The sequence below is a fragment of the Cinclus cinclus genome, chromosome 12 (genome assembly GCF_963662255.1).
Source record: "Cinclus cinclus chromosome 12, bCinCin1.1, whole genome shotgun sequence".
Classification (NCBI taxonomy): Eukaryota; Metazoa; Chordata; class Aves; order Passeriformes; family Cinclidae; genus Cinclus; species Cinclus cinclus.
Genome location: NC_085057.1, coordinates 11,287,820 through 11,307,835, shown reverse-complemented (window position 1 = coordinate 11,307,835; position 20,016 = coordinate 11,287,820). Strand labels below are relative to the sequence as shown.

The 20,016-nt window shown below is 41.8% G+C and overlaps 1 protein-coding gene across 1 annotated transcript; it reads right to left on the bottom strand.

Annotated features, from left to right (window-relative positions):
- Positions 1-7,471: 7,471 nt before the first annotated feature.
- Positions 7,472-19,659, bottom strand: SEC61A1 (SEC61 translocon subunit alpha 1). The gene is made up of 12 exons (XM_062500686.1): positions 19,575-19,659; positions 18,249-18,316; positions 17,530-17,595; positions 17,363-17,441; positions 16,412-16,543; positions 14,925-15,034; positions 14,568-14,721; positions 13,592-13,752; positions 12,748-12,945; positions 12,252-12,443; positions 10,607-10,683; positions 7,472-9,803 (listed from the first exon to the last, which is right to left on the bottom strand). Exons 1-12 carry the CDS (start codon positions 19,579-19,581, stop codon positions 9,617-9,619), a joined length of 1,431 nt encoding a protein of 476 aa, XP_062356670.1. The 5' UTR covers positions 19,582-19,659; the 3' UTR covers positions 7,472-9,616.
- Between the last annotated feature and the right edge of the window lie 357 nt (positions 19,660-20,016).

The window sequence follows — 20,016 nt, the reverse complement described above, 5'->3', positions numbered from 1 at the left end:
AAGTTGATGCCTGGCGCACTCCCGTTCTTCCTTCGGCCGGGTCCGGCAATGGACACAGCCGGAGCCTGCGGAGATCCCGGGGCACAGGGACAGCCTTGCCCTTCTCCTCACCAGCCCTGGGGCTGCTCCGGGGCCGGCTCTGCCTTGGCATCGCCCGTCGCTCCAGCTCCTGCCCGTCCGTGCCCTGCGGGCGCTGCCCGCGCCCGGCTGCTGGAATCTGCCCGAACTCCTGCGCTGTGCTGAGCCCCTGGGTCCAGCCAGGAGGCACCTACCCCCCCTCCACAACAGCACGTGTCGCAAACAGGGAAGGCTCAACTGAGCAAAACAAAAAGAATTAGGAACGCGTGGTAACTTGTATAAAAACATATTCATTTTTGAAGCGATAATGCTGTTTCCGTACTCTGCCGCTCGAAAAGAAGGCCTCCCGTAAAATGAATGAATACTTCAGTTTGAGTTATTACGTGTTAAAACAGGTAACTACAACTCCCATTTATTGTTGGCCAACTTTACTGTCAGCCCTTAATATTGTACTCTCTTAACTACATAAAAAAGAATCTATATTGAAATCTCACATAGTTTTTTTTTTTCCCCCCAGCTAGTTCTTCAAAACAGAAGTTTTTATGTATCTGCATTACTATGTCTGGATGTAAGTTCCACTTCAGAGCCACAAGATATAACCTTCTTTTCTGTATACGCATTAGCAATATTGATGCCTTTTATTTTCAATATCTTCTCTCCTATTTTAGGAATAAAAGTATTTAATTTCTCCACCAGTGCAAAAATCTTTGCATGAGATGCAATTTCATTTCTAATGTCATCTGTATTTTGACCATCACACAGTAAAAGAAATAACAAGTATTCCAGAAATACGATTGTTTTCTGTGTGTTATCTAATTGTACCACACACCATTTTTCATCATTAGACAAGCAGACAAAGTTTAGCTCCAACAGTAACCACAGGAAATATTTCATTTTTCCTGAGAAACCCAGGGGTTTTCCTCCCATCACAAGATTTTCTCCACTCAGTAGTTGACTTCATTATTAGAATAAAAAGAAGCCAAATTCAGAACTTTTTTTTGGTGATAATCTCTGTGCTCTGCAAGGCTTGAATGTCATGAGCATTCAGACCTGGCAGACTGTTCCTTACTAAACCAGACCATGGGAACAAGATCATCATGAGCTTTGAACCTGGCTCAGAGCCCATCACATAGCTCTGTATTCACATATTGATTCTTGTGTGCGTGTGGGGAGAAAGGCAAAGGGAACTGTGGTGCCATCACACCTTTTCCCTCGCAGAGAGCACAACTCTGTGCCAGCCTGGTGCAGAGCAGTGGCTCAGCAGCATCACTGCCACCACAGCCTGGCTGTCTTGAGAGTTAGACAGAGATGGATGGCCAGGACTGCCTGATCAATAGACCTTTTGTCCAAGCCTTTATCACAAACAATAGGAGCTGCAACAATCCAAAATATATTTAGGTAAATACTGGGAATACTAGCAAGCCAAAAGCTGCCACAGGCCATAAATGATTCCCCAGCACCACCTATGCTGGGTCCCAAATGGGGACTGTCAGGATCCACAGCCCTGCTTCAGCCTGTGTATTCCTTTATAATCCCCAGTGCTCTCCAGGTCTGAGAGCTGCACGTGGTTTTCCAGAGCAGTGACCGCAGGAGTGATGTGTTCAAACTCAGTATTAATGTAAAGAACTATTGCAGCAGCTTTATTGAATGGCTCCAGCCCCTCTGGACATCTGTATTGTACAACTTGGATACAGGTGATAGGCACCTAAGATTACAGAGTCTGATAACTGTATATTCCTAAAGGGTCTTATCCCTCTGGATAGATTTTTTCAAAGGATGAATTTGCTTTGTCCAATCCAGAAGGCAGGATCTTGCCAGGACTATCCACACATATCATCGCTTGTCTTCAGAAAAACCAGCCACCTTCTCTCACACAGAATTAGAGCAGGTAACCCCACCCAGCCAGTGCTAGGGCAGCAGGAAAGCACTCATCAAATGGTATTTAAAGACCAATGGAACACATACAGAGAAACAAGTGGGAAAATAAAAAAAAAAATTACATCCAGGAATTGCCAAGCCTTTAAGGCAGAAATACAGCAGAATAGCTTTACATGGTCAAATGCTCTTGTTATTGCTGTAAGACAAAAACAAATTGTGTGAAGCTCATCTTTGAAAGCTTTGAAAGGTCATGTTGGACAAGGTCACAAATCTCCTGTGCCCCATCTGATTTGGCAGCCAGTGTGTGAGGCACTTGTGCCTTCCAGCAGACAGATGTGTGTGCACAAACCTCTGATGCACAGGGAAGAAAGGCCATCTCCGACCTCTGCTGCCCACCTCTCTGGGCTTTCATCCTGCTCCTCAAACCCCTTGGCTCTTCCTACCCCTGGCAGACGTGTTTGGCAAGAGCCACATAAATGCTCCTGCCAGAGGATTTACAAGAGAAAGGCAAAACTGCACTTTATTGCTGCAGTAATGGCTCTGCAGGGTAATGGAACAAACCAGCATCTACTCAGATGACAGAGGTACCTGATGAGGGGGCTCCAGGCAGGGGAACAGAATGCTCCCCAACGTGTTTACATTTACAGCAGCACATTATTATGGGAAATGTGAGGTTTGGACTGTCTAAGGGTTACTTCCACAGAAAGACTGAAGTTCTGACATGAGAAATACCTGTTTTGTGCAAGAACCTCCCAGCACACATCCACCTGTGGAACACAAGGAAATACAATAGAGGATTTTGCTCAGGTCTTTCAAGTTGTGGGCTGGAGCCTGGGATAAATTAAGATATTTTTTCCTGATGATTAGAAGGTGCAGCTTCGTTATGCTCACACAGATCTCCCTGAGCTGAAGCAATGTAAGAGTCTGCAGGAAACATCATTATGTCACCAATAACACCTTCTAGAACCCCAGTCACCTCTGCTTACGTAAAAGATCTAGATTGAGTCGATTTTATAGGTATTATGTTTAACAACCAAAATCATAGAGAAATGGTTTTGTCTTTTCTTACAGTAAAGTGTTAAACTTGATGAATTGTAGGCGCTCAAAGCTCTGATCATCATTTAATGGATTATGCATAAAGGAAACACTCTCTGAAGAAGTAGAAATATTCTGCAAGGGTGAAATAATATCAAGACCATGATGTATCAGCAATTCTGCATGAACAAAGGAAAACATGACCATGATGGCACAAGGACCACTCAATACTCTGACCCCCATTTTCCTACAGATATGAGCTCACTGCTCACACACTGATTTTGGGATTAAGGACAGAATTAGGGGTATTATTTCATTAATTAACTGTTGATAGTTAAGTTTTAAAGACAGCTGCTTTATATGCATACTTGTATGAACTTTGCATCTGCATTTCAGTCACTACAGAGCTAACACTTCTTCTGGTGCTATAAGAAGAGGCAACATTGATGGAAGAGGCAAGTAAAGAGGTGGCAGACATTGTTTGAACCAGCACTCTTGTAATGATCAGCTGTAGGACTAGGAGCAGGTCCTGTCCTGCTCTGCAGATATTTTTTTTCCTTTTAAAAGTGGGAGGGTTTCTTTCAGAGTACAATTTATTTATCCATTATATACATTATACTGTAATTACAGCCAGTACCTGCAAAAATGAGAGCTCACATGTAAAAGACACAACTCCTGCAACACAAATAACAGATGAGAACCCACTTCATAAAAATGGAAACACTTTTAGTCTATGTCCTCTGCAACTAGAACCCTTCTCTTTTCACATGTGATAACCCTGTCACCATTCCAGTTTAATGGATCCTGTGAGCTTCCAGCTACCCTCTACAAAAAAGGTGGATACCTGTGTTTAACCCTAAATAAAAATGACTTTGATGTAGCTCAGTTGCAGAAAGCAGTGTCAGACTCCCTGGCTCGTGCTATTGTGTTCCATCACTGTATTAGGTAAGTCTTGTCCCAAATGTTGGCTTGTGTCCTCCAGCATGCACTGCTTAAGAAACGGGAAGCACTGAGATAAGAGACAGCTCTTTTCTACCTACTTGAGGAAATTAACATGTCCCCCCCCCCAATAAATGTCTCCTCCTTTCAAGAATCACCCAAAGCAAGGGGTATAGATAAAAAAAAATGCTCTTCTGGTAACTTAAAAATCAACAGTTTAAGCTTTATCTCCAGACATCCAAGATAAAAGTGCTTAGAAAAGGAACTATTTTAACAAACACACTTTCCTATCTTACAAGTTCCTACATCTGCAGAACACAAAGAAAACTTTGGACAGTGCAAAGGAAACATGAGGTCAGTCTGGGATGCCAAGGTTAAACAACTCATTGATTTCTATAGCACACAGGTATTCTGGGCTTGTTTGGCAGGGGAGATCCAGCTGCCCCTCTGCATTTTAATCACCATCCAGAGCCACACAAGGCACTCATCATTTGTTGTCAGTCTTCAGAATCCTGGAGCTCAAGAGCGTTTCCAGATACACTGATTTTAGGTATAGGCACATCATACCACCCCATTCCAGCTTTACGAGAGTACATCCCCTCCCTGCCCTGGCTCCTGCACTGCTCCTTCCCACAGTTCCTTCATGGCCTCTCACCACACACACACACACACACACACACACACACACACACACACACACACACCAGTTACTTCCTGCTGGGCTCTGTAATCCCAAATCCTTGTGTAAGTGGCCACATTTGTGGTCACAGGGAGCCTTTGCTCTACCTGTGTTAGGCACAGTTCTGCAGCCCTAGGGAATCCAGCAGAAACTACAATTTCATGTTCTTGCACTGCCAAAAGATAAAGCTGTTGAAACAAAAATTAAAATCACACTTACATAGTGAAGTTAATCAGGCAGAATGTTCTGCTCACCGTTCCCTGTTCCTATATGTCTGGAGCTGCATTTTTCTTTCATAAATCTTCACACCACAGGTATAAAGCAGAGACACATTAGAGCTGTAAGAACATCAGAGAGCTTCAGAAATGCTGAAGATTAAAGTGGATAATACTCGTCTGAGATTTCAGATGGCTAATATTCCCCAGCAATGCTCACACCATTTTTGGATCCATCTATTTTAGCCTTAATATCTAAGAAGGGGAATCTGGGATTTTATATACATGCCATGTATCCTGATTTTCTTCAAAGCAATATGAAAATATGTGAAACAGCTTCTTAAAATATGTATCCTGGCTGTTCTACTTTTCTCTCTTTTTTAAGCTCCCAGGAATTACTATTTCTGAGAAATTGGCCCAGTCTTCCTGTTCTTCAGCATGAAATATCTTAGAGGCAGCATCCCATCTCTGACCTTGACAGCCCCCTGTGTGATGACAAAGTGCATCATGTCTGTGCTCATTCAGTCTCCAGCTCCTGTGATACAGCTGCCAAAGGAGGTGCCAATTGTCAGGGTATTTCCTTTCTGCCAAACGCTGCCAGCTTGGCTGGAACCATGTTGGCAATGGCCAGAGGATTGCTAGAACCTGGCCCACAGAAGAGTGTCAATTTTAGCAGATCCATCCAGGAGCATATTATAAACCAGCAGCTTAAAGTCTAGCTGACTAATTAGGTCCCCAGCTTAGAATATTGATTTTGGTTTTAAATGCTCTTTTCTTCTCTTCTTTCCAATCCCATAGACTGTCTCAGTCTAGGCTTAAGTGGCAGAAGACAACTAGCTCTTGGCACCCAGCGTGCTTGAAATATATTAGAAAATATTATACGCGTTATAAAACACTCTGAAAGATTATTTTCAGCGTTTCGTCTTAAAACAACCTCAATCCTGGCCGCAGCTCCAGGAAGCACAAAAAAGTATTGGCAAAGTCCGCCCCGAACTTTTCACATTGCACGACGCCCGTCGGCACAGCGGCGAAGGAGAAGAAAGGACACACGTTTGGAAGAGATTCGATCCGCTCTTCCCTGATCCCGATTGCCTGACTCGCAGGGTAACATTGCCCCCCGGCGGGCAGGGGCTTTGGGAGCCGCAGCCCCCGGGCCCGGCGCTGTCCGTCCGTCCCTGGCCGGGCTCAGCTCCCCCTGGGACAGCGGCGGGCGGGGCTGGGGGGCACGGCCCGAACCCGGAGAGGGGACGACAGGCAAGAGGTCACCCTTGTCCCTCCCTGCACACAGCCCCTTCTCCAGCGGCCGGGCTCGGGGAAGGGCTGGAGCACGCAGGGCGACACTCCGGGAGCGGGTCTGGGACGCGCGGCGGGGCTGGCTGAGGACACAGCACATCCGCCGGCAAACAGCCCCCAGCAACCTCGGAGCCTCCCCACAGCAGGGCCACCTAGCGCTTGTTACTCCTTGCAAGAGAGCGCAGGTCGGAAAAGCAGATCCTGGGCCGCTCGGCTTCCTCCTTTACCAAAAGCTGGCTGAGAAGCCTGTTCCACAAATACAGTATGGGACTATCCCATACTTTTATGGGTTATCCCCAGAAAAAATCATGGGAGCGCAGTCATGAAACTTTTAGAGTAAAGCAATAATCTTTATAGCTGCAACCAAAATGAATTAATTTATTTTTAAATATAAAAAACCAGCAACAAAATGTTTGAGAAATTAGGAAAAAAGGTCCATTTGTTTGCCATCTCAAAATTACATGGAAATAGGTCCTAGGAATAAGTGAACTAGAACAAACTAGATGATTTTTAACGCTTCATGAATAATGACAAAAAGGGATAAAAGTCAAACACCCAGCACTTCAATGCTAAAGAAACTTTCACAAGAAACCTGCAGAGCAGAAGAAAAGGACATGGCAAGAATTCTGCACAACCACCCCAGCAGAAAGATGTCAGATGTTGCCCTGGTGCTGGCTCTCAACCAGCTCTCTTGCCCATAACTCATCACACCTACAGTGACCTCAATTATTTCTGTGATCATATGTGTGATGACATAATGTTCCCACAGCAACCACACTCACCAATGCAAGTTTCCTGGTGAAAAAATAGAACAGCAAGGCAGAAATCAAGATGCTGTTTGGAGTGACTTCAAACATGACCAAAATTGTGGCTGAACTTCCTGTATCCAGCAACAGCACTTTATGTAAATTTGCTTTCAAGTACTGCGCTATTTCTATTCAGGAGGAAAGTAAAATTTTCCCTTACTCTAAGTTTAAAAACTCAAAGGCCAAAACAATATTGGAAATAGCATCTGTTTTGAGTTTTGTTGTTGCCATTACCACACTACAAAAAGACTGGCACTGTACCTCTAATGGAAAGTTTTGGTTCAAGTGATGAATCATTACCCCAGTCACCCTCTACTTACTTGCAGAGCCTTTAGAATTGCAACTCAAAAAAGAAAAGCCCAAAGGAATGCTCAAAGTTTGGTTATTTTGGCAACCCATTACTGAGAAACCTTGGAGCAAATACAAATAGTCTTTATTTCACACAGACACTGATCAGGTGTTTTGAGGGCATCACTTTCGCAGTCTCACAGGTGGGTAACCTTATTCTACAAGTGTTAGAATTTTAAGAGTATCCAAGCACCAAAAGCTAAGCTCCAAAGACATACTTTATTTCATTATAAAGCAGATTTTTTAGGCATTATTTCTTTTTGTGAACATCCACTGTATGGCCAGCAGGTCCTGCTTTGAGGAAACAGCTGTTTGATAACAAAGATTTACCACTAGACCACAAAAATACAGATGCACAGAATAAGTGCTGCTTAGACATTGGAGAGCAAATATTCTAGACTGCAATCAGTTGAAACAGATACGACCAAAAATACAAGTACAGCTCCAGCCCAGCCAGAGCAGCATGCACAGAAGTGGAGTCTTTTATATCAAAACAAAGTTCGTATTGGGCCTCCTGGAAAAACAACAAAAAAGAAATCCCCAAAGCAGAATTATATCAGAACCCTTTCCCTCTCCTTTTAATGCCACTTTTTAACTGCCCCCATTTCACATCACAGTTGTGCTGTGGTGCACTAGTACTTCATGAAAAACAGAAAAAATAATTGAATGTAGTGTGACATCATAGTGAATGGCTGAGAGTGATCATTTCATGGATACTTCATCTCAATTCTTTTATTCCTTTTCCAACTGTGATCCTCATCCTGGGCATTTGACTTTCGTTGACAGGTGCATCTCATTCCACATTTGCAGATTTCCCACGTGTTTGGTACCTGAGCTCAGGGTATTAACAAGGGCTTCTGGATGTTATCTGTGCTCCCTGGGAGTGTAACAGAGTCCCACCACTCCAGCAGGAACACTGACTCACATACTGTCTGCCCAATATGCAAAAATGCACAGAAGCATGTTGATGCAGTGTAAAGAAAAGTTCCAGTATTACAGCTCCTCCTTCTGGTTTCCATGTTGTCCAATACTGACTGAGGAAAAGTGTATTTACAAGACTCATACACAAATATTTGCATTTGGTCCTAGGCACCTGATTAGTACTGACAACCTAAATTACAATGGGAAATTAAGTTTTATTATGGTCCATTACAGCCTTAATTGTAAACTCTCCAATGTGAAGGTGTGATCTTCAAAAAAGGAATCCCAATACCTCCAGAAAGAGTATTTTCTTATGTACCACTCAAATCCATGAGATTACAGGATGAAAAAGCCTTCTACATAAGCCCCTTAGTGGAGTTATCTGACAAGGGTCTTGTATCTAGATCTACAAAAACAGACAAGTAACATCCATTCTTTTCACTCTTTTGTGGTAATGAGACTCAAAATTCACTAGATATGAGTAATCAGATAACATCCTGATTGCTATGAGAGCAGAATTCATTATCACGGAGAGAAACTTCACTCTAGCAAAGAGCACAAGCAGGTTTGCATCTAAGCAGCTATAACACTCATTCCTTTCAGCCAGCATCAGAACTAGAAGTACAGCCACTAATGGCAGTAAAGACTAATTAGAAGGCTTTACAAAGTCAGTTTAACCAAGTTTCAAAATAGCAACTCTTAGGCACAGGTTCTGGCAGAATCTAGATTTACCTGAGTTTTCTGCTTGTGGAGAGGTGGTGGGAAAGGACACATTCCTTTCTTACACAGAAACTCGAAAACAGTCTCAAGCCAATACTCAACAGCTGACAAAGTCTAGTGCAGTAATTACAAAACAAAACATTTGGAGTTAGAGAAATCATTCAGTAAAAAGAAACAACTGCCTTTCAAATCTGCCATATTGAAACAAAACCCCAAACACATGAAACACTTTTTGTGCTTGCAACTGCCATTATGGAACTTGAACATCAGATGGAGAGGTTTTTTTCACCATTACTGCAAAGGAGTTGCAAAAACAAGTTAAATGGAAAAAAAAATCCTCTCTGAGTATTCATTTAACAAACATTAATTAAAACCTTTAAAGGCTTCAGGTTACGAAATGTGAAAGGGGCTCAAAAAATTTTTAGGAGTCATTGAACTAAATGCAAGTCAGAAAGCTGACTCTTCTAACACATAATTAAAAAAAATTTCTTAAAAAATTTTTTTGCACATCTTCCTCATCAATTTATAAAATGCAAACAGTATGCTAGAAAAGTCTGAACATAAGGGAATGTGCTTTGGAAACATTATTAAAATATGTGTTTCTATAGAATGACACTATCAAGTTTATGATACTTCTTTTCCCCTGGCTGGCTACACTTTGACGATATCCCTCCTCTCTTTCCTGGGTCCATGAGAAGCTAGGTTTAGAAAAGAAGAGCTCCCATACTGCCAACTTCACTCTGTTCCTTTACAAAAATTTCAAAGTACTGGTAAATGATGGTGACAGCGAGCAGAATTCCAGTTCCAGAGCCAATTGCCCCAAGGAAGTCTGCCAGCACAGAGAGGGCACCGATACAGAGCCCACCAAAGGCAGCAGCTGTAGGGATGTACCTGTAAGATATGAAATGAGAATAGAAAAGGGGCCATTAGAGTTTGCTCAGACAGTAACAAAAAAGTCAATGGCAGAATACTCTCTTCTCTTGCAGGTCTGCAATCAAAGGTATAGAATGTGCATTATTATGCCAGTACACTGGGTAAGGAAATAAAATGCTCAACCTGATTGGAGAAGAAAAAAATGCTACACTAAGAGGAGAAGTTATTACAGTCCACTATGCAATTATGCACAAATATTAAACTTATGGCTACTGGCTCTTCAAATCATCTGTAGATGACTGAAATCCAAAGTTGCAATAACATTAACACAAAAGGTACATAGGTTCTAGCCTGAAATCTGAAAACCTAAAGACATCAACCCCTGCCCACCTCTGCACCTAGGAGATTTAAGTAACTACTTGCTTTAGAAGCAAGGTCTGCATGAAAACAATACTCAAGACTAATAACATATGAAAAACTACAGTAAGAAAATACTTCTGGGTCAGCTTGAAGTAGTAAAGAACACTGAAATGCTCATTATTACCTACCCTGAGAGGAGTATATATAAATGAAAAAATAAACCAGGAAAATAAAAGGTCCAGAATTTAAGGCAAATTATTTAAATTCAAGGCAAAAATAAGCTGTACCATACAAGTCTTCCATTAATGAGATACTGTTCTATGTCTCATGCATGTAACATCAAATCTGAAATAACACCTCTGTTCTAGGATCCAGAAAATGGAAGACAAAGTAAACTTTGCCATGTGTTTGCCCATAACACTTTGCACTTTGTGCACTGAGCCAGTGCACATGCAGCTCACCTGTTGAGTTCATGTACCATTGAAGTTTCTCTGTGGCCTCGCATTACCATTTGCTGTTCTTTCAATTGCTTGGCAACCTGCATTGAATCAAGGAACAGAGCAAGTCAGTTTAGTGCCATTCACCAAGGCCATGGAATGCAGTACTGTGGGAAAACAGAATTAAGACATTGCAGTAAATGGTGGGGGGGTTGGGCATTTTTTGTATTGTTTTGGGTTTTGGATTGTGTTTTACACTATTCACCTGAGTTAAAAACACCCAGTGTTTTAACTTCAGATAAATTACAGTCACGGGCACTTTTCTACCTGTCAGTTATACAAAACTTTCTGGATAATTCTAGTCCTGCTGAGAAAAGGAAAATTTGGATACTGGTAGGCTCATACACATAATTCAATCCATGTTTTGCCATCTACCTTTCTCCTAATGAAGGTTTTGTATATGTTGCAAAATCATTCCTTGAAGTGTTCATTCCATTTCAGTTTCCTGCATTCAGCAGAGTATTTATTTGTGGAGCCACACTAGAAAATCCCTTCTCGGAACATTATTCTTCAACTGGATTTCTGCATTTGCACAGGGTTACAGCAGAGCCCTGCAAATAATTTACTAACAACTGTAGGTAACAAACTCTAGCACGGGAACATGAAGGTGCTCATCACTGACTCCATGCACTGAGATAACACACTTTCAGATGAGCAATGCTGCCAGTTTTCCACTACACAGTGAACATTTAAGTTATGATTTATCAACTTTTATTTCTGACCTTTTTTTGCATAAACTTGAAATAATTTTACTTAGTATCAGGAAAAAGTATTAAAGTGTTAAAAACCTGCTTGCTCTGAAATAAAAACCTCACTGTACATGGCTGTGCCTCCCTGCATGCCTGAGAAGCAGCAAGATGCAAGTCCAAAACAAGAGAGTGCTCACACTGTTACAGTAACTGTGCAATTACTTATTTGTTAAAGAATGGATTAAACATTCCATATGACTGACAAACTTCACCTCCTATCCAAAACCACACATTACAAATATACCACAATGACAGCTATTTTCCATTTTGTTCTCCAACTCCCAATTTCAGGATGATATAGCTCCTGAATGTTAAATATCCTCTAGCAAATGGAATTTTTGAGAAGCTAGCCTCAGGTACATTAATGCACTGCACTTTATTCTCCATTATCAGTGCTCTCAAGTTAAAAATAACAACTTCTAGTTAATTCTCCCACAAAGGAAGCTCAGATCTCTCTCTGTCAGGAATGGCTGTCTGAGCTTTAACTGCAACATTTTAAGTGGCAACTGCCTTGCACACAGTGCACCTGTCATGTGGCACTGAAAGAGCTTCTACCTCTCCTGTTACCTTTCCTGCTCTCACACCCATCACGTTTCTATGTTCTAAACTTCCAAATTCCAATGAAAGCAATTTGAGTTTTGATGTTGTTTTGAAAAAGCAGTAAAGAAAACAGGGGAAAAATACCCCCATTCTGTCTTAATCTTTCCCAGTTATAAAAAGACATAGTCCCTGTTTACAAAAGCAATGAATATTACAGAGATTACCAGCAGAACAGCTTTTTCAGAAGAAAGTCAGTCTTATTCTTACAGCCCATCTGTTTTCAACATGTAAGCTTACATAATTTGTAATTTTAAACTTACATCTTTGGCAGAGGAGCCAGAGACTTCAATCCATGTCTTGGAGAAGAAAGCACAGGAGCCCAACATAAATACAATATAAACAACTGCATGTACAGGGTCTTCCAACACTGAAGAAAAGGACTCTGGAGGTGACAGGTAATAACAGAGTCCACCAACTGGATAAGCACGAGCAGGGCCTCCAGATGATGTGTCCTGGAAGAAGAAAGCAAGCAGTCACCAATCTTCTCACTATTTCTTAGCCATTAAGCCAAGTCTTAGAAAAGTTTATATCACCTTTGTGTCACTTTGCATCATTACTACTGCAGCAGCACACGTTTACATTCATCACAGCAAGCCTCAATTGCTACCAGTAATTCAAAAAAATTACTACTTCAGGAGTTTCAGTGTGCATGACCACCTATCAAAGTGTGTCTTAATATTCAGAGATCATCTCTTCAACCCCACATTTCAATGGTGCCCTTGTGAAGACGTGTGCAAGATGAGGAGGAATACTCACAGACCAGGTGCCCAGCAGGCTGACCAGCAAGTTGCCACTGAAGCGGGCAGAAAGCATCTGGGAGATGACGTACAAGTTTGACACCAGGGCAGACTGGAGAATAATGGGAATGTTGGAAGTATAGAACAACTTGATAGGGTACGTGTTGTACTGGCCCCTGTAGCGAGCAGATTTGATAGGAAGATCCACTCTGAAGCCCTGAAAAGTTTTCAAAAGAAAGTCTCCCATTACATCTGGACGTGAACCCATACGAGAGATCATAAATTTCAAGTGCAAGGCCTTAACAGCAACAGAAGAAACCTGCAATCATTTTGTGCAAGTACAAATACTCTGCCCAGAGGGCTCTCCTCTCCATGAGAACTCTTGTGCAAAGGGCCTGCAAGCCTGCATGGTTGCCTAAACACACACCCACACACAAGAAGGTATGAAAGATTTAGACATCAGAAGAAATCTTAAGTTTCAAGATGACTGAACAAAGCATCCAGGAAAAGAAACATTAACACTTCCGATATTCTTCAGCAACAACCAGTAAGAGGTACACAGGCCTAAAAACTTCAGTGTTTCCCAGTAAAAAGCAATAGCTTTTGGGTTAGACAATATCACATGCACCTGGGGTACTTTTTATCTGGTTTTTAGTTTCTTTGTACAGAGACCGAAGTAAGACTCTAGTCCTCTGTGTGACTACAGTAAGTGTGGAAACTGATTAAGAGAAGGCAGCGTATAATGAACATCTCGATGCTGCAGGGACAAAAACGAGCTTCATGAATATATAATTTCTTGTAGAAAGAAGCAAATTTCAGACCTACTTCCATATAGTTTTACAATGCCCATTATTCCAACTGACCTGGAAGTAAATGACAATTGCAAAGACAAAGATGGTGGCAATCAGATTCATGAGGTTGGGAAGATTCTGACGGTAAAAGGCCTCACGAAGGGCTCGGACTTTGTCTGTGCGAGTAGCCAGGAGATGGAACAAAGCAATGATGGCTCCCTCAAATTCCATGCCTTGGAAAGGAAAAGAAAAAGTTAGGTGAGCTGTGATTATCTTCAAGCTTCAGTGTTTTGGCTCATTAACCATACTTCTGAACTACAGGATTCAGAATGGCGTATCTCTGAGTCTTTTGCTTCTCAAGCATGTTCTCAGGCTTTTATACTGTCACCCTTCATATCATCTACATTATTTCCAAGATTTTTTTAAAATCCCCTTATAGTGGCCTAGAAACTAAATCATAACCTAGCATGCAATAACTTCATTGGTTTCTAGAAACACTGACAAGCACCAAGTTCTTTCTTTCCTTCTCCCGATCAAAGGAAAAAAGTAAACTTAGAGAGAGCATCAGGCTTTCTAGTGTCAGTTGTGGTGAGACACAAGTTGTTGTTTGGATTACAGCAAATGGCATAACCTCACTTCTGTTCTCTACTATACAGCAGCAAACAGGATCATCTCCAGTGGAGTTTGGAGAACAAGGTCTTTAGGACAAAGTGTAAAAAAGACAAGGAGCAGAAAGAAACAGCTAATATTTGGTCAGCAAGTTGGACAGCAACCATAATACAATGGCAGTCTACTACAGCTGACTTTTAATGAAGGCACTGTAAGAAATTCAAGTTTGGTAAATACCTTGTGAGTTACTACAAACTGAGAAAAAATGTCTTTGAGCTTGCACTTTGCACAGCAGCAGCTGCTGCATTAGCAAGATTCACTACACAGCCAAGATGGTAGAAACAGCATTTGGCATTAAGTTAACAGTGCCAAAAAAAAAAAAAAAAAGTTGCCTTTTTGTACAAACTATTGGTAAAGAAAACAGACTGTGCCATAGTACCTCGCCCAGTGTTCACTGTGGTGGGGCTGAATGCTTTCCACACAATGGTCTCACAGATATTGGTAGCAATGAAGAGAGAGATGCCAGAACCAAGACCATATCCTTTCTGAAGCAGCTCATCCAAGAGCAGAACTATCAAACCAGCAACAAAAAGCTACAGTAAAAGAAAAAGAAATACAGCATTAGTTCCAAGTCTTTTTAATTTTGTTAAAAAAATAATATGCATTAAAAGATTAAACTATATGTGAAGAAACAGGTACACTTGGGCCTCTTGCTCTGCATGTGGAACAGCCTGTCCATAAGGCTGATCTTTTGACCCTTTCAGGGGAAGAGTAAGTAGAGAAGACTAGAATTTACCTGGATTGTGATAAGCAAGCAGATACCAGCACCCATCTCAGATGGGTCTCCGTACATTCCAGTCATTACATACACAATAGACTGTCCAATGGTAATGATCATTCCAAACACTACAGAATAAAAAGAAAAATATGTATTTGTCCTGAATATTTATGTCAGTAGGCAAATAGAGAAATAGAAAGCACTTCTTTGGAGAGAATCTTGGTCTCAGCTGAGATAGAGTTGATTTTCTTTGTAGCAGCTGGTAGAGTGCTGTGGTTTGGATTTTTCATGAGAATAATGCTGATAAGAGGCTGATGTGCTGTTGTTTGAATTGCTGCTCATCAGTGCTTACCCCAAGTCAAGGACTTCTCAGCGTCTCCCTGCTCTGCCAGCCAGCAGGTGCACAAGAAGCTGGGAAGGAGCATGACCAGGACAACTGACCCTAAGTGGCCACAGGATATTCCATACCATGGAATGTCAGGCTCAGCACAGCAACTGGGGGGATTGGCCAGGAGGTGCTGACCACTGCTCAGGAACTAGCTGGGCATCCCTCAGCAGGTGCTGAGCACTGTATTGTGCATCACTTGTGAGGTTTTATTTCTTTCTCTCCTTTTTGATACAGCTGTTATTGTTGTTATTATTATATTGTATCAGTTATTGAACTGTTTTTATTTCAACCCACAAGTTTTATTATTTTTCTTTCTGATTCTCCTCTCCTTCCCACAGGGGAGAGAGAGCCTGCAAGTGTCCCAAGTGATACTTATTGACAGATGGGGTTAAACCACCACATTTGGGAAGGAATACATAAACCATGGGATGTTTAAATTCAAGAGCAAGTTAACTCTGCTGCCTGAAATCTGGCACTGAAAATAGAAATATACACAGATAGTTCAGAAACAAACACACTTTTTGAAGAAAGTGGGTTTGGTTACCAAAGGCTGCTTTAGATACTAAAATCTCTGGGGGTGTTAAGATATTACTATAGCAATTTATGATCTTTTTCAGCACACGTATGAGTAAATAGTGCACAACATCAAATTTTTTTTATGCAAAACATCAATTTTTTTTCTGTAAGTTATTATCAAATGATGACAGAGACCCCTTACTTATGAGAAAGACCCATGCCATGGGCTGCAAGGTATAAACAGCTACAACCAACACCTTAACCACTATGAAATACTCAGATTAACTCTGACCATCACAGTTAAGAAGTTGAATCTCCACAGTCTCTACATTGCTTCACTTATCTGAGGAGATTACAGCAGCAATGCCAATTACACTAACAGTTTTCTTTTTCACACCTTTCTGAAGCTTAACAGCCAACAAGGCAGAGAGCTGTCAGTAAAAGACTGATGAAACACAGGTATCTGCAGCAGAACATGACACACAGCACAACAGGTACCCACAAGTCCAGCTGCACAACTCATCCCATGGTAAATTCACACTTTCCACTGTTAGGGTGAGATACTCTAAACCACCACAGCTCAACATGAGCTGTTACTCACATTTCTGGGCTCCATTGAAGAGAGCTCTGTCCTTTGGGGTGTCACCAACCTCAATTATTTTAGCACCTGCCAAGAGCTGCATGATGAGCCCTGAAGTGACAATGGGTGAAATGCCCAGCTCCATCAATGTTCCTGCCAGACACAGGAAGAACAGTGAAGTTCAAAGTTGGTTTTATTAACCTTTACATCACAGTAAAGAAGATCTAAACCTCCAAATCTCCATAAATGTAAAAATTCTCAACAATAAGAAAAAGTTTGTTAGAAGTCAGTTTGATACGTAGTACTCCTCAGTACCTCAAAAATACTGTGTTCACTGAAAAAGACTTTTGCTGTCAAGAACAGATTTACTCTGCATAAAACAAAGTATGGTATAAACTGATGATAAGCTCAAGTGATATAAAATGATAAAGTGAACTCAGGAAACTCTCGCCATTCTTAATTTACAGCTGCATTAGAAAGCCTCCCCAAGAAACAGAAATTTATATAAACTATCATGAATTTTAACCTTCATACCTGCATTAGAAAGCCTGTACAAGACACTGAAATTCGTATAAACCACTATGCATTCCAATCCTTTGTGTGACAGACTCAAAGAAGTCCCCCAGGAAACCACAGCACCCAAGGAATATGATTTTGAAACACAAATCTTGAAGATTGCAACAGCATCAATGCAGGTAATTAGGAAATGTCTCTTCCCTAACCATTTCCCTCAGTAAATAGCTCAATTTTTGTGCATGTAATAGATTGCACACAGACAACCATAAACTCATTTTGTCCAGAAAGTTGTGCCTTTCCCAATGCCACACTAGTTCATGATTTTAAATAATACAGAAAAATTACTTTTCACTCTCCACTTCAGATTTTATATTCATTACAATGGAGTGGAATGCAAGTCCAAGACCATTTTGATTTAAGCTAAAAAAAAATGCCCTCCTGAAAGTCTGGCCATACCTCTATTTGATGCCAAAATCACTCTCATCCAGTAGAAAGGATCTGCAGAGTCTGATGACATAATGCCAAACAAGGGAATCTGCATTTCCAACCAAGAGATTAAATTAGAGACTTCATAGGATACTTTAATTGTTTTAGCTCTTCCTTAAAAAGGGAAGGAAACATACCTGGCAGCATACTAAGAAGATGAAGAGTGTGATAGCTGTCCATAGTACCTTTTCCTTAAACTGAATCTAAAGGGAAAAAACACAAAACCAAAAACCAACAACAGATGATAAAGCTGTCAAGATAACAAGACCTAGTCCATCAAGCAAACTTTCATAGCAGCACACCTGATTTTCTTGTGGAGGGACAAAGTACAGAACACCCCAAAGAAACTAATGTTCTGTTCATCCCTTTCCTCCCACTTAAAACCAAGGAAAGCTACAAAGCTTTATTCAAAATTTAATCCAAATAAACAAGCTTATGTCAATGCAAGGTAATTGTAGTACTTGCACTGAAATGAGTCTCACATTTTCATGAGTAAGAGCTTATGATGACAAAAAGCAGTAATAGGGAGCAGCTTATCTCAGCAAATAATCTTAGAGTTTATGAAGCAAAGATTCTCAAGTTGCTGCTTTAACTTACTCTAGTTTGCACTTCAATCTGCACTGCCTTCAACATCTCACCATGCACTGCAGTGACACAAACAAATATGCCCAGCTGCATTTATTCTTGTACAACCACATCCACGTGAGATGCACCACACATGCAGTCCACCAAAAACAACTGCACCTAAAACTGCCACTCTCCCATCAGGGAAGAAACCCCAAATACCACAAATGCAAACTCTGAACATTTTATATCACACAAATACAAACCTAGGAAGAAAATTTTATTAACTTACCTTCCGTTCTGGCTTTTGAATTTCAGGCAAGATAACACAGAATGGCTTGATCACTTCAAGGAATTTTACTGTACAGAAATAAGTTAAAAGACAAAGTGAACACACAGATACAACGAACACTGGGAAAAACCCAAGCTGAATTGAATTTGGACATGTACTCTATATAATAAAAGTCACAGTTCTGGAAAATTTTGGTTGGTTAGTTTGGGGCAGAGTTCTTATTAAGTTCTCATCTGTTCTCATGACGCAGAGATTCAGCTAACATGTTTTAAGTACAATATGGACTGGGAAAAGAATTAAAGAAACTCAAGCATTTTCCCATTTCACTGGGTAGGTTGAGAGCACCAAAAAGCCCTTTTCATTGCTTTACATAAATTTATCAACACCCTTGAACTTTTACTTCATGTAGTTTCTACCCAGGATATTAGAGAAAAAAGTACCTTGGGTACTGCATATATATTCCTTTTGAGCCATACAGCTTAAGAATTCCTACAAACTTTGGGGCCATACAGTTTAACAGTTCCTACCCAGGCAATTCAGATGCATCAATTCAAGTTAGTCTACAGAACACCTCATGCCATGATCCCCTTCTAGCCAAAAAGACACATCCTCAAATCAGAAGTCTGTCTTAAAATAACTATATAATAAAGAAGGGATTTGCAAAATCAGAAATTCTCCAATAAGCAGAGAGCTCTGAATCGGAAGAAGAGTTAATTCTAAATCTGCTAAGACAAATCTAAGGCTGCACCCATATTTAGGACTGATGTGAAATAAGAAGAGCACAAGAGTGCAGAACTGAGATTACCGGTGCCTTTCCACCTTTTCATGGAAGGCTGCAACTTCAGCGGCAACTTCGCAAGGCTTTAAGACCAGCCAACAAAAGATATTTTATTAATTTCAAATGATTATGTCTGAAAAGCTACACTGGACAGCGACATTCAATTTAATGCAAATCAAGGGTCTCTTCAACATCTACAGTAACACAGCACTCGACTAAGACGCTTTCCAAGCAGCTTTTTCTCGAGGTACGGGATCCTGCAGATTCACATCGATCGGATCACTCCGGGATGCAGACACAGTTTGTAACTCTCTCTGACAATGTCCCTGGAAGGGTCATGCCCTTGCTGACATCCCGCCGCCCCCACCCCAACACCGCGCTCGGCACCCTCAGCCTGGCGGGGCCGGGCGGAGCGCCCGGCACGGGGCACACGGCCCGGTTCCTTCCCCGGGATGAGCCGCCACCCCCAGGAACGGCGCTTTCCCGGCCAGAAGGGAGAAGCAAGAGCCCAACGGGAGCCGCTAAAGCGGGGGGTCCCCGGTACTCACTGCCCATGGCGGCGCCGGCCGAGCAGCAGCGAGCGGCGGCCGCGGAGGAGGGACACGTCAGGCTCCGAGCGCGGCCGCCCCCTTCCGCTTCCTGCCACGCGCCGCGTCCGCCGCCACCGCCGCGCATGCGCCGGGCCTCGGCCGCACCACCCTCCGCCTACAACTCCCGTCGTGCTCTGCGGTAGCAGAGAAATATGACTTCCATTGCTGTGCGCGGCTTGCTGGGAGTTGTAGTTTTACGCCTCCCGCCATCTTGATGCGATATGGGAGTGGTCGCTATGTCACGGTGTGTCGAGGAACGCGTGATTTAGCTACCAGAAAGCGTAGCGCTGGTTTAAGAGATTTCAACAGATAAATACACAAATAAGCACTTAAAATTAGTTTCCTGCTTGTTTTTTTTGTTTTTTTTTGTTTTTTTTTTTTGTAGTGGGACGCTGTAGGC

What these genes read in the sequence shown, in the direction of transcription:
- SEC61A1 (XM_062500686.1), bottom strand. An exon ending in TTCAAAAGCCAGAACGGAAG is followed by an intron (nt 17,596 to 18,248) that starts GTAAGTTAATAA and finishes TTTTCCCTTTAG; the next exon opens with ATTCAGTTTAAGGAAAAGGT. An exon ending in CTTCAATGGAGCCCAGAAAT is followed by an intron (nt 15,035 to 16,411) that starts GTGAGTAACAGC and finishes TTTATTCTGTAG; the next exon opens with TGTTTGGAATGATCATTACC.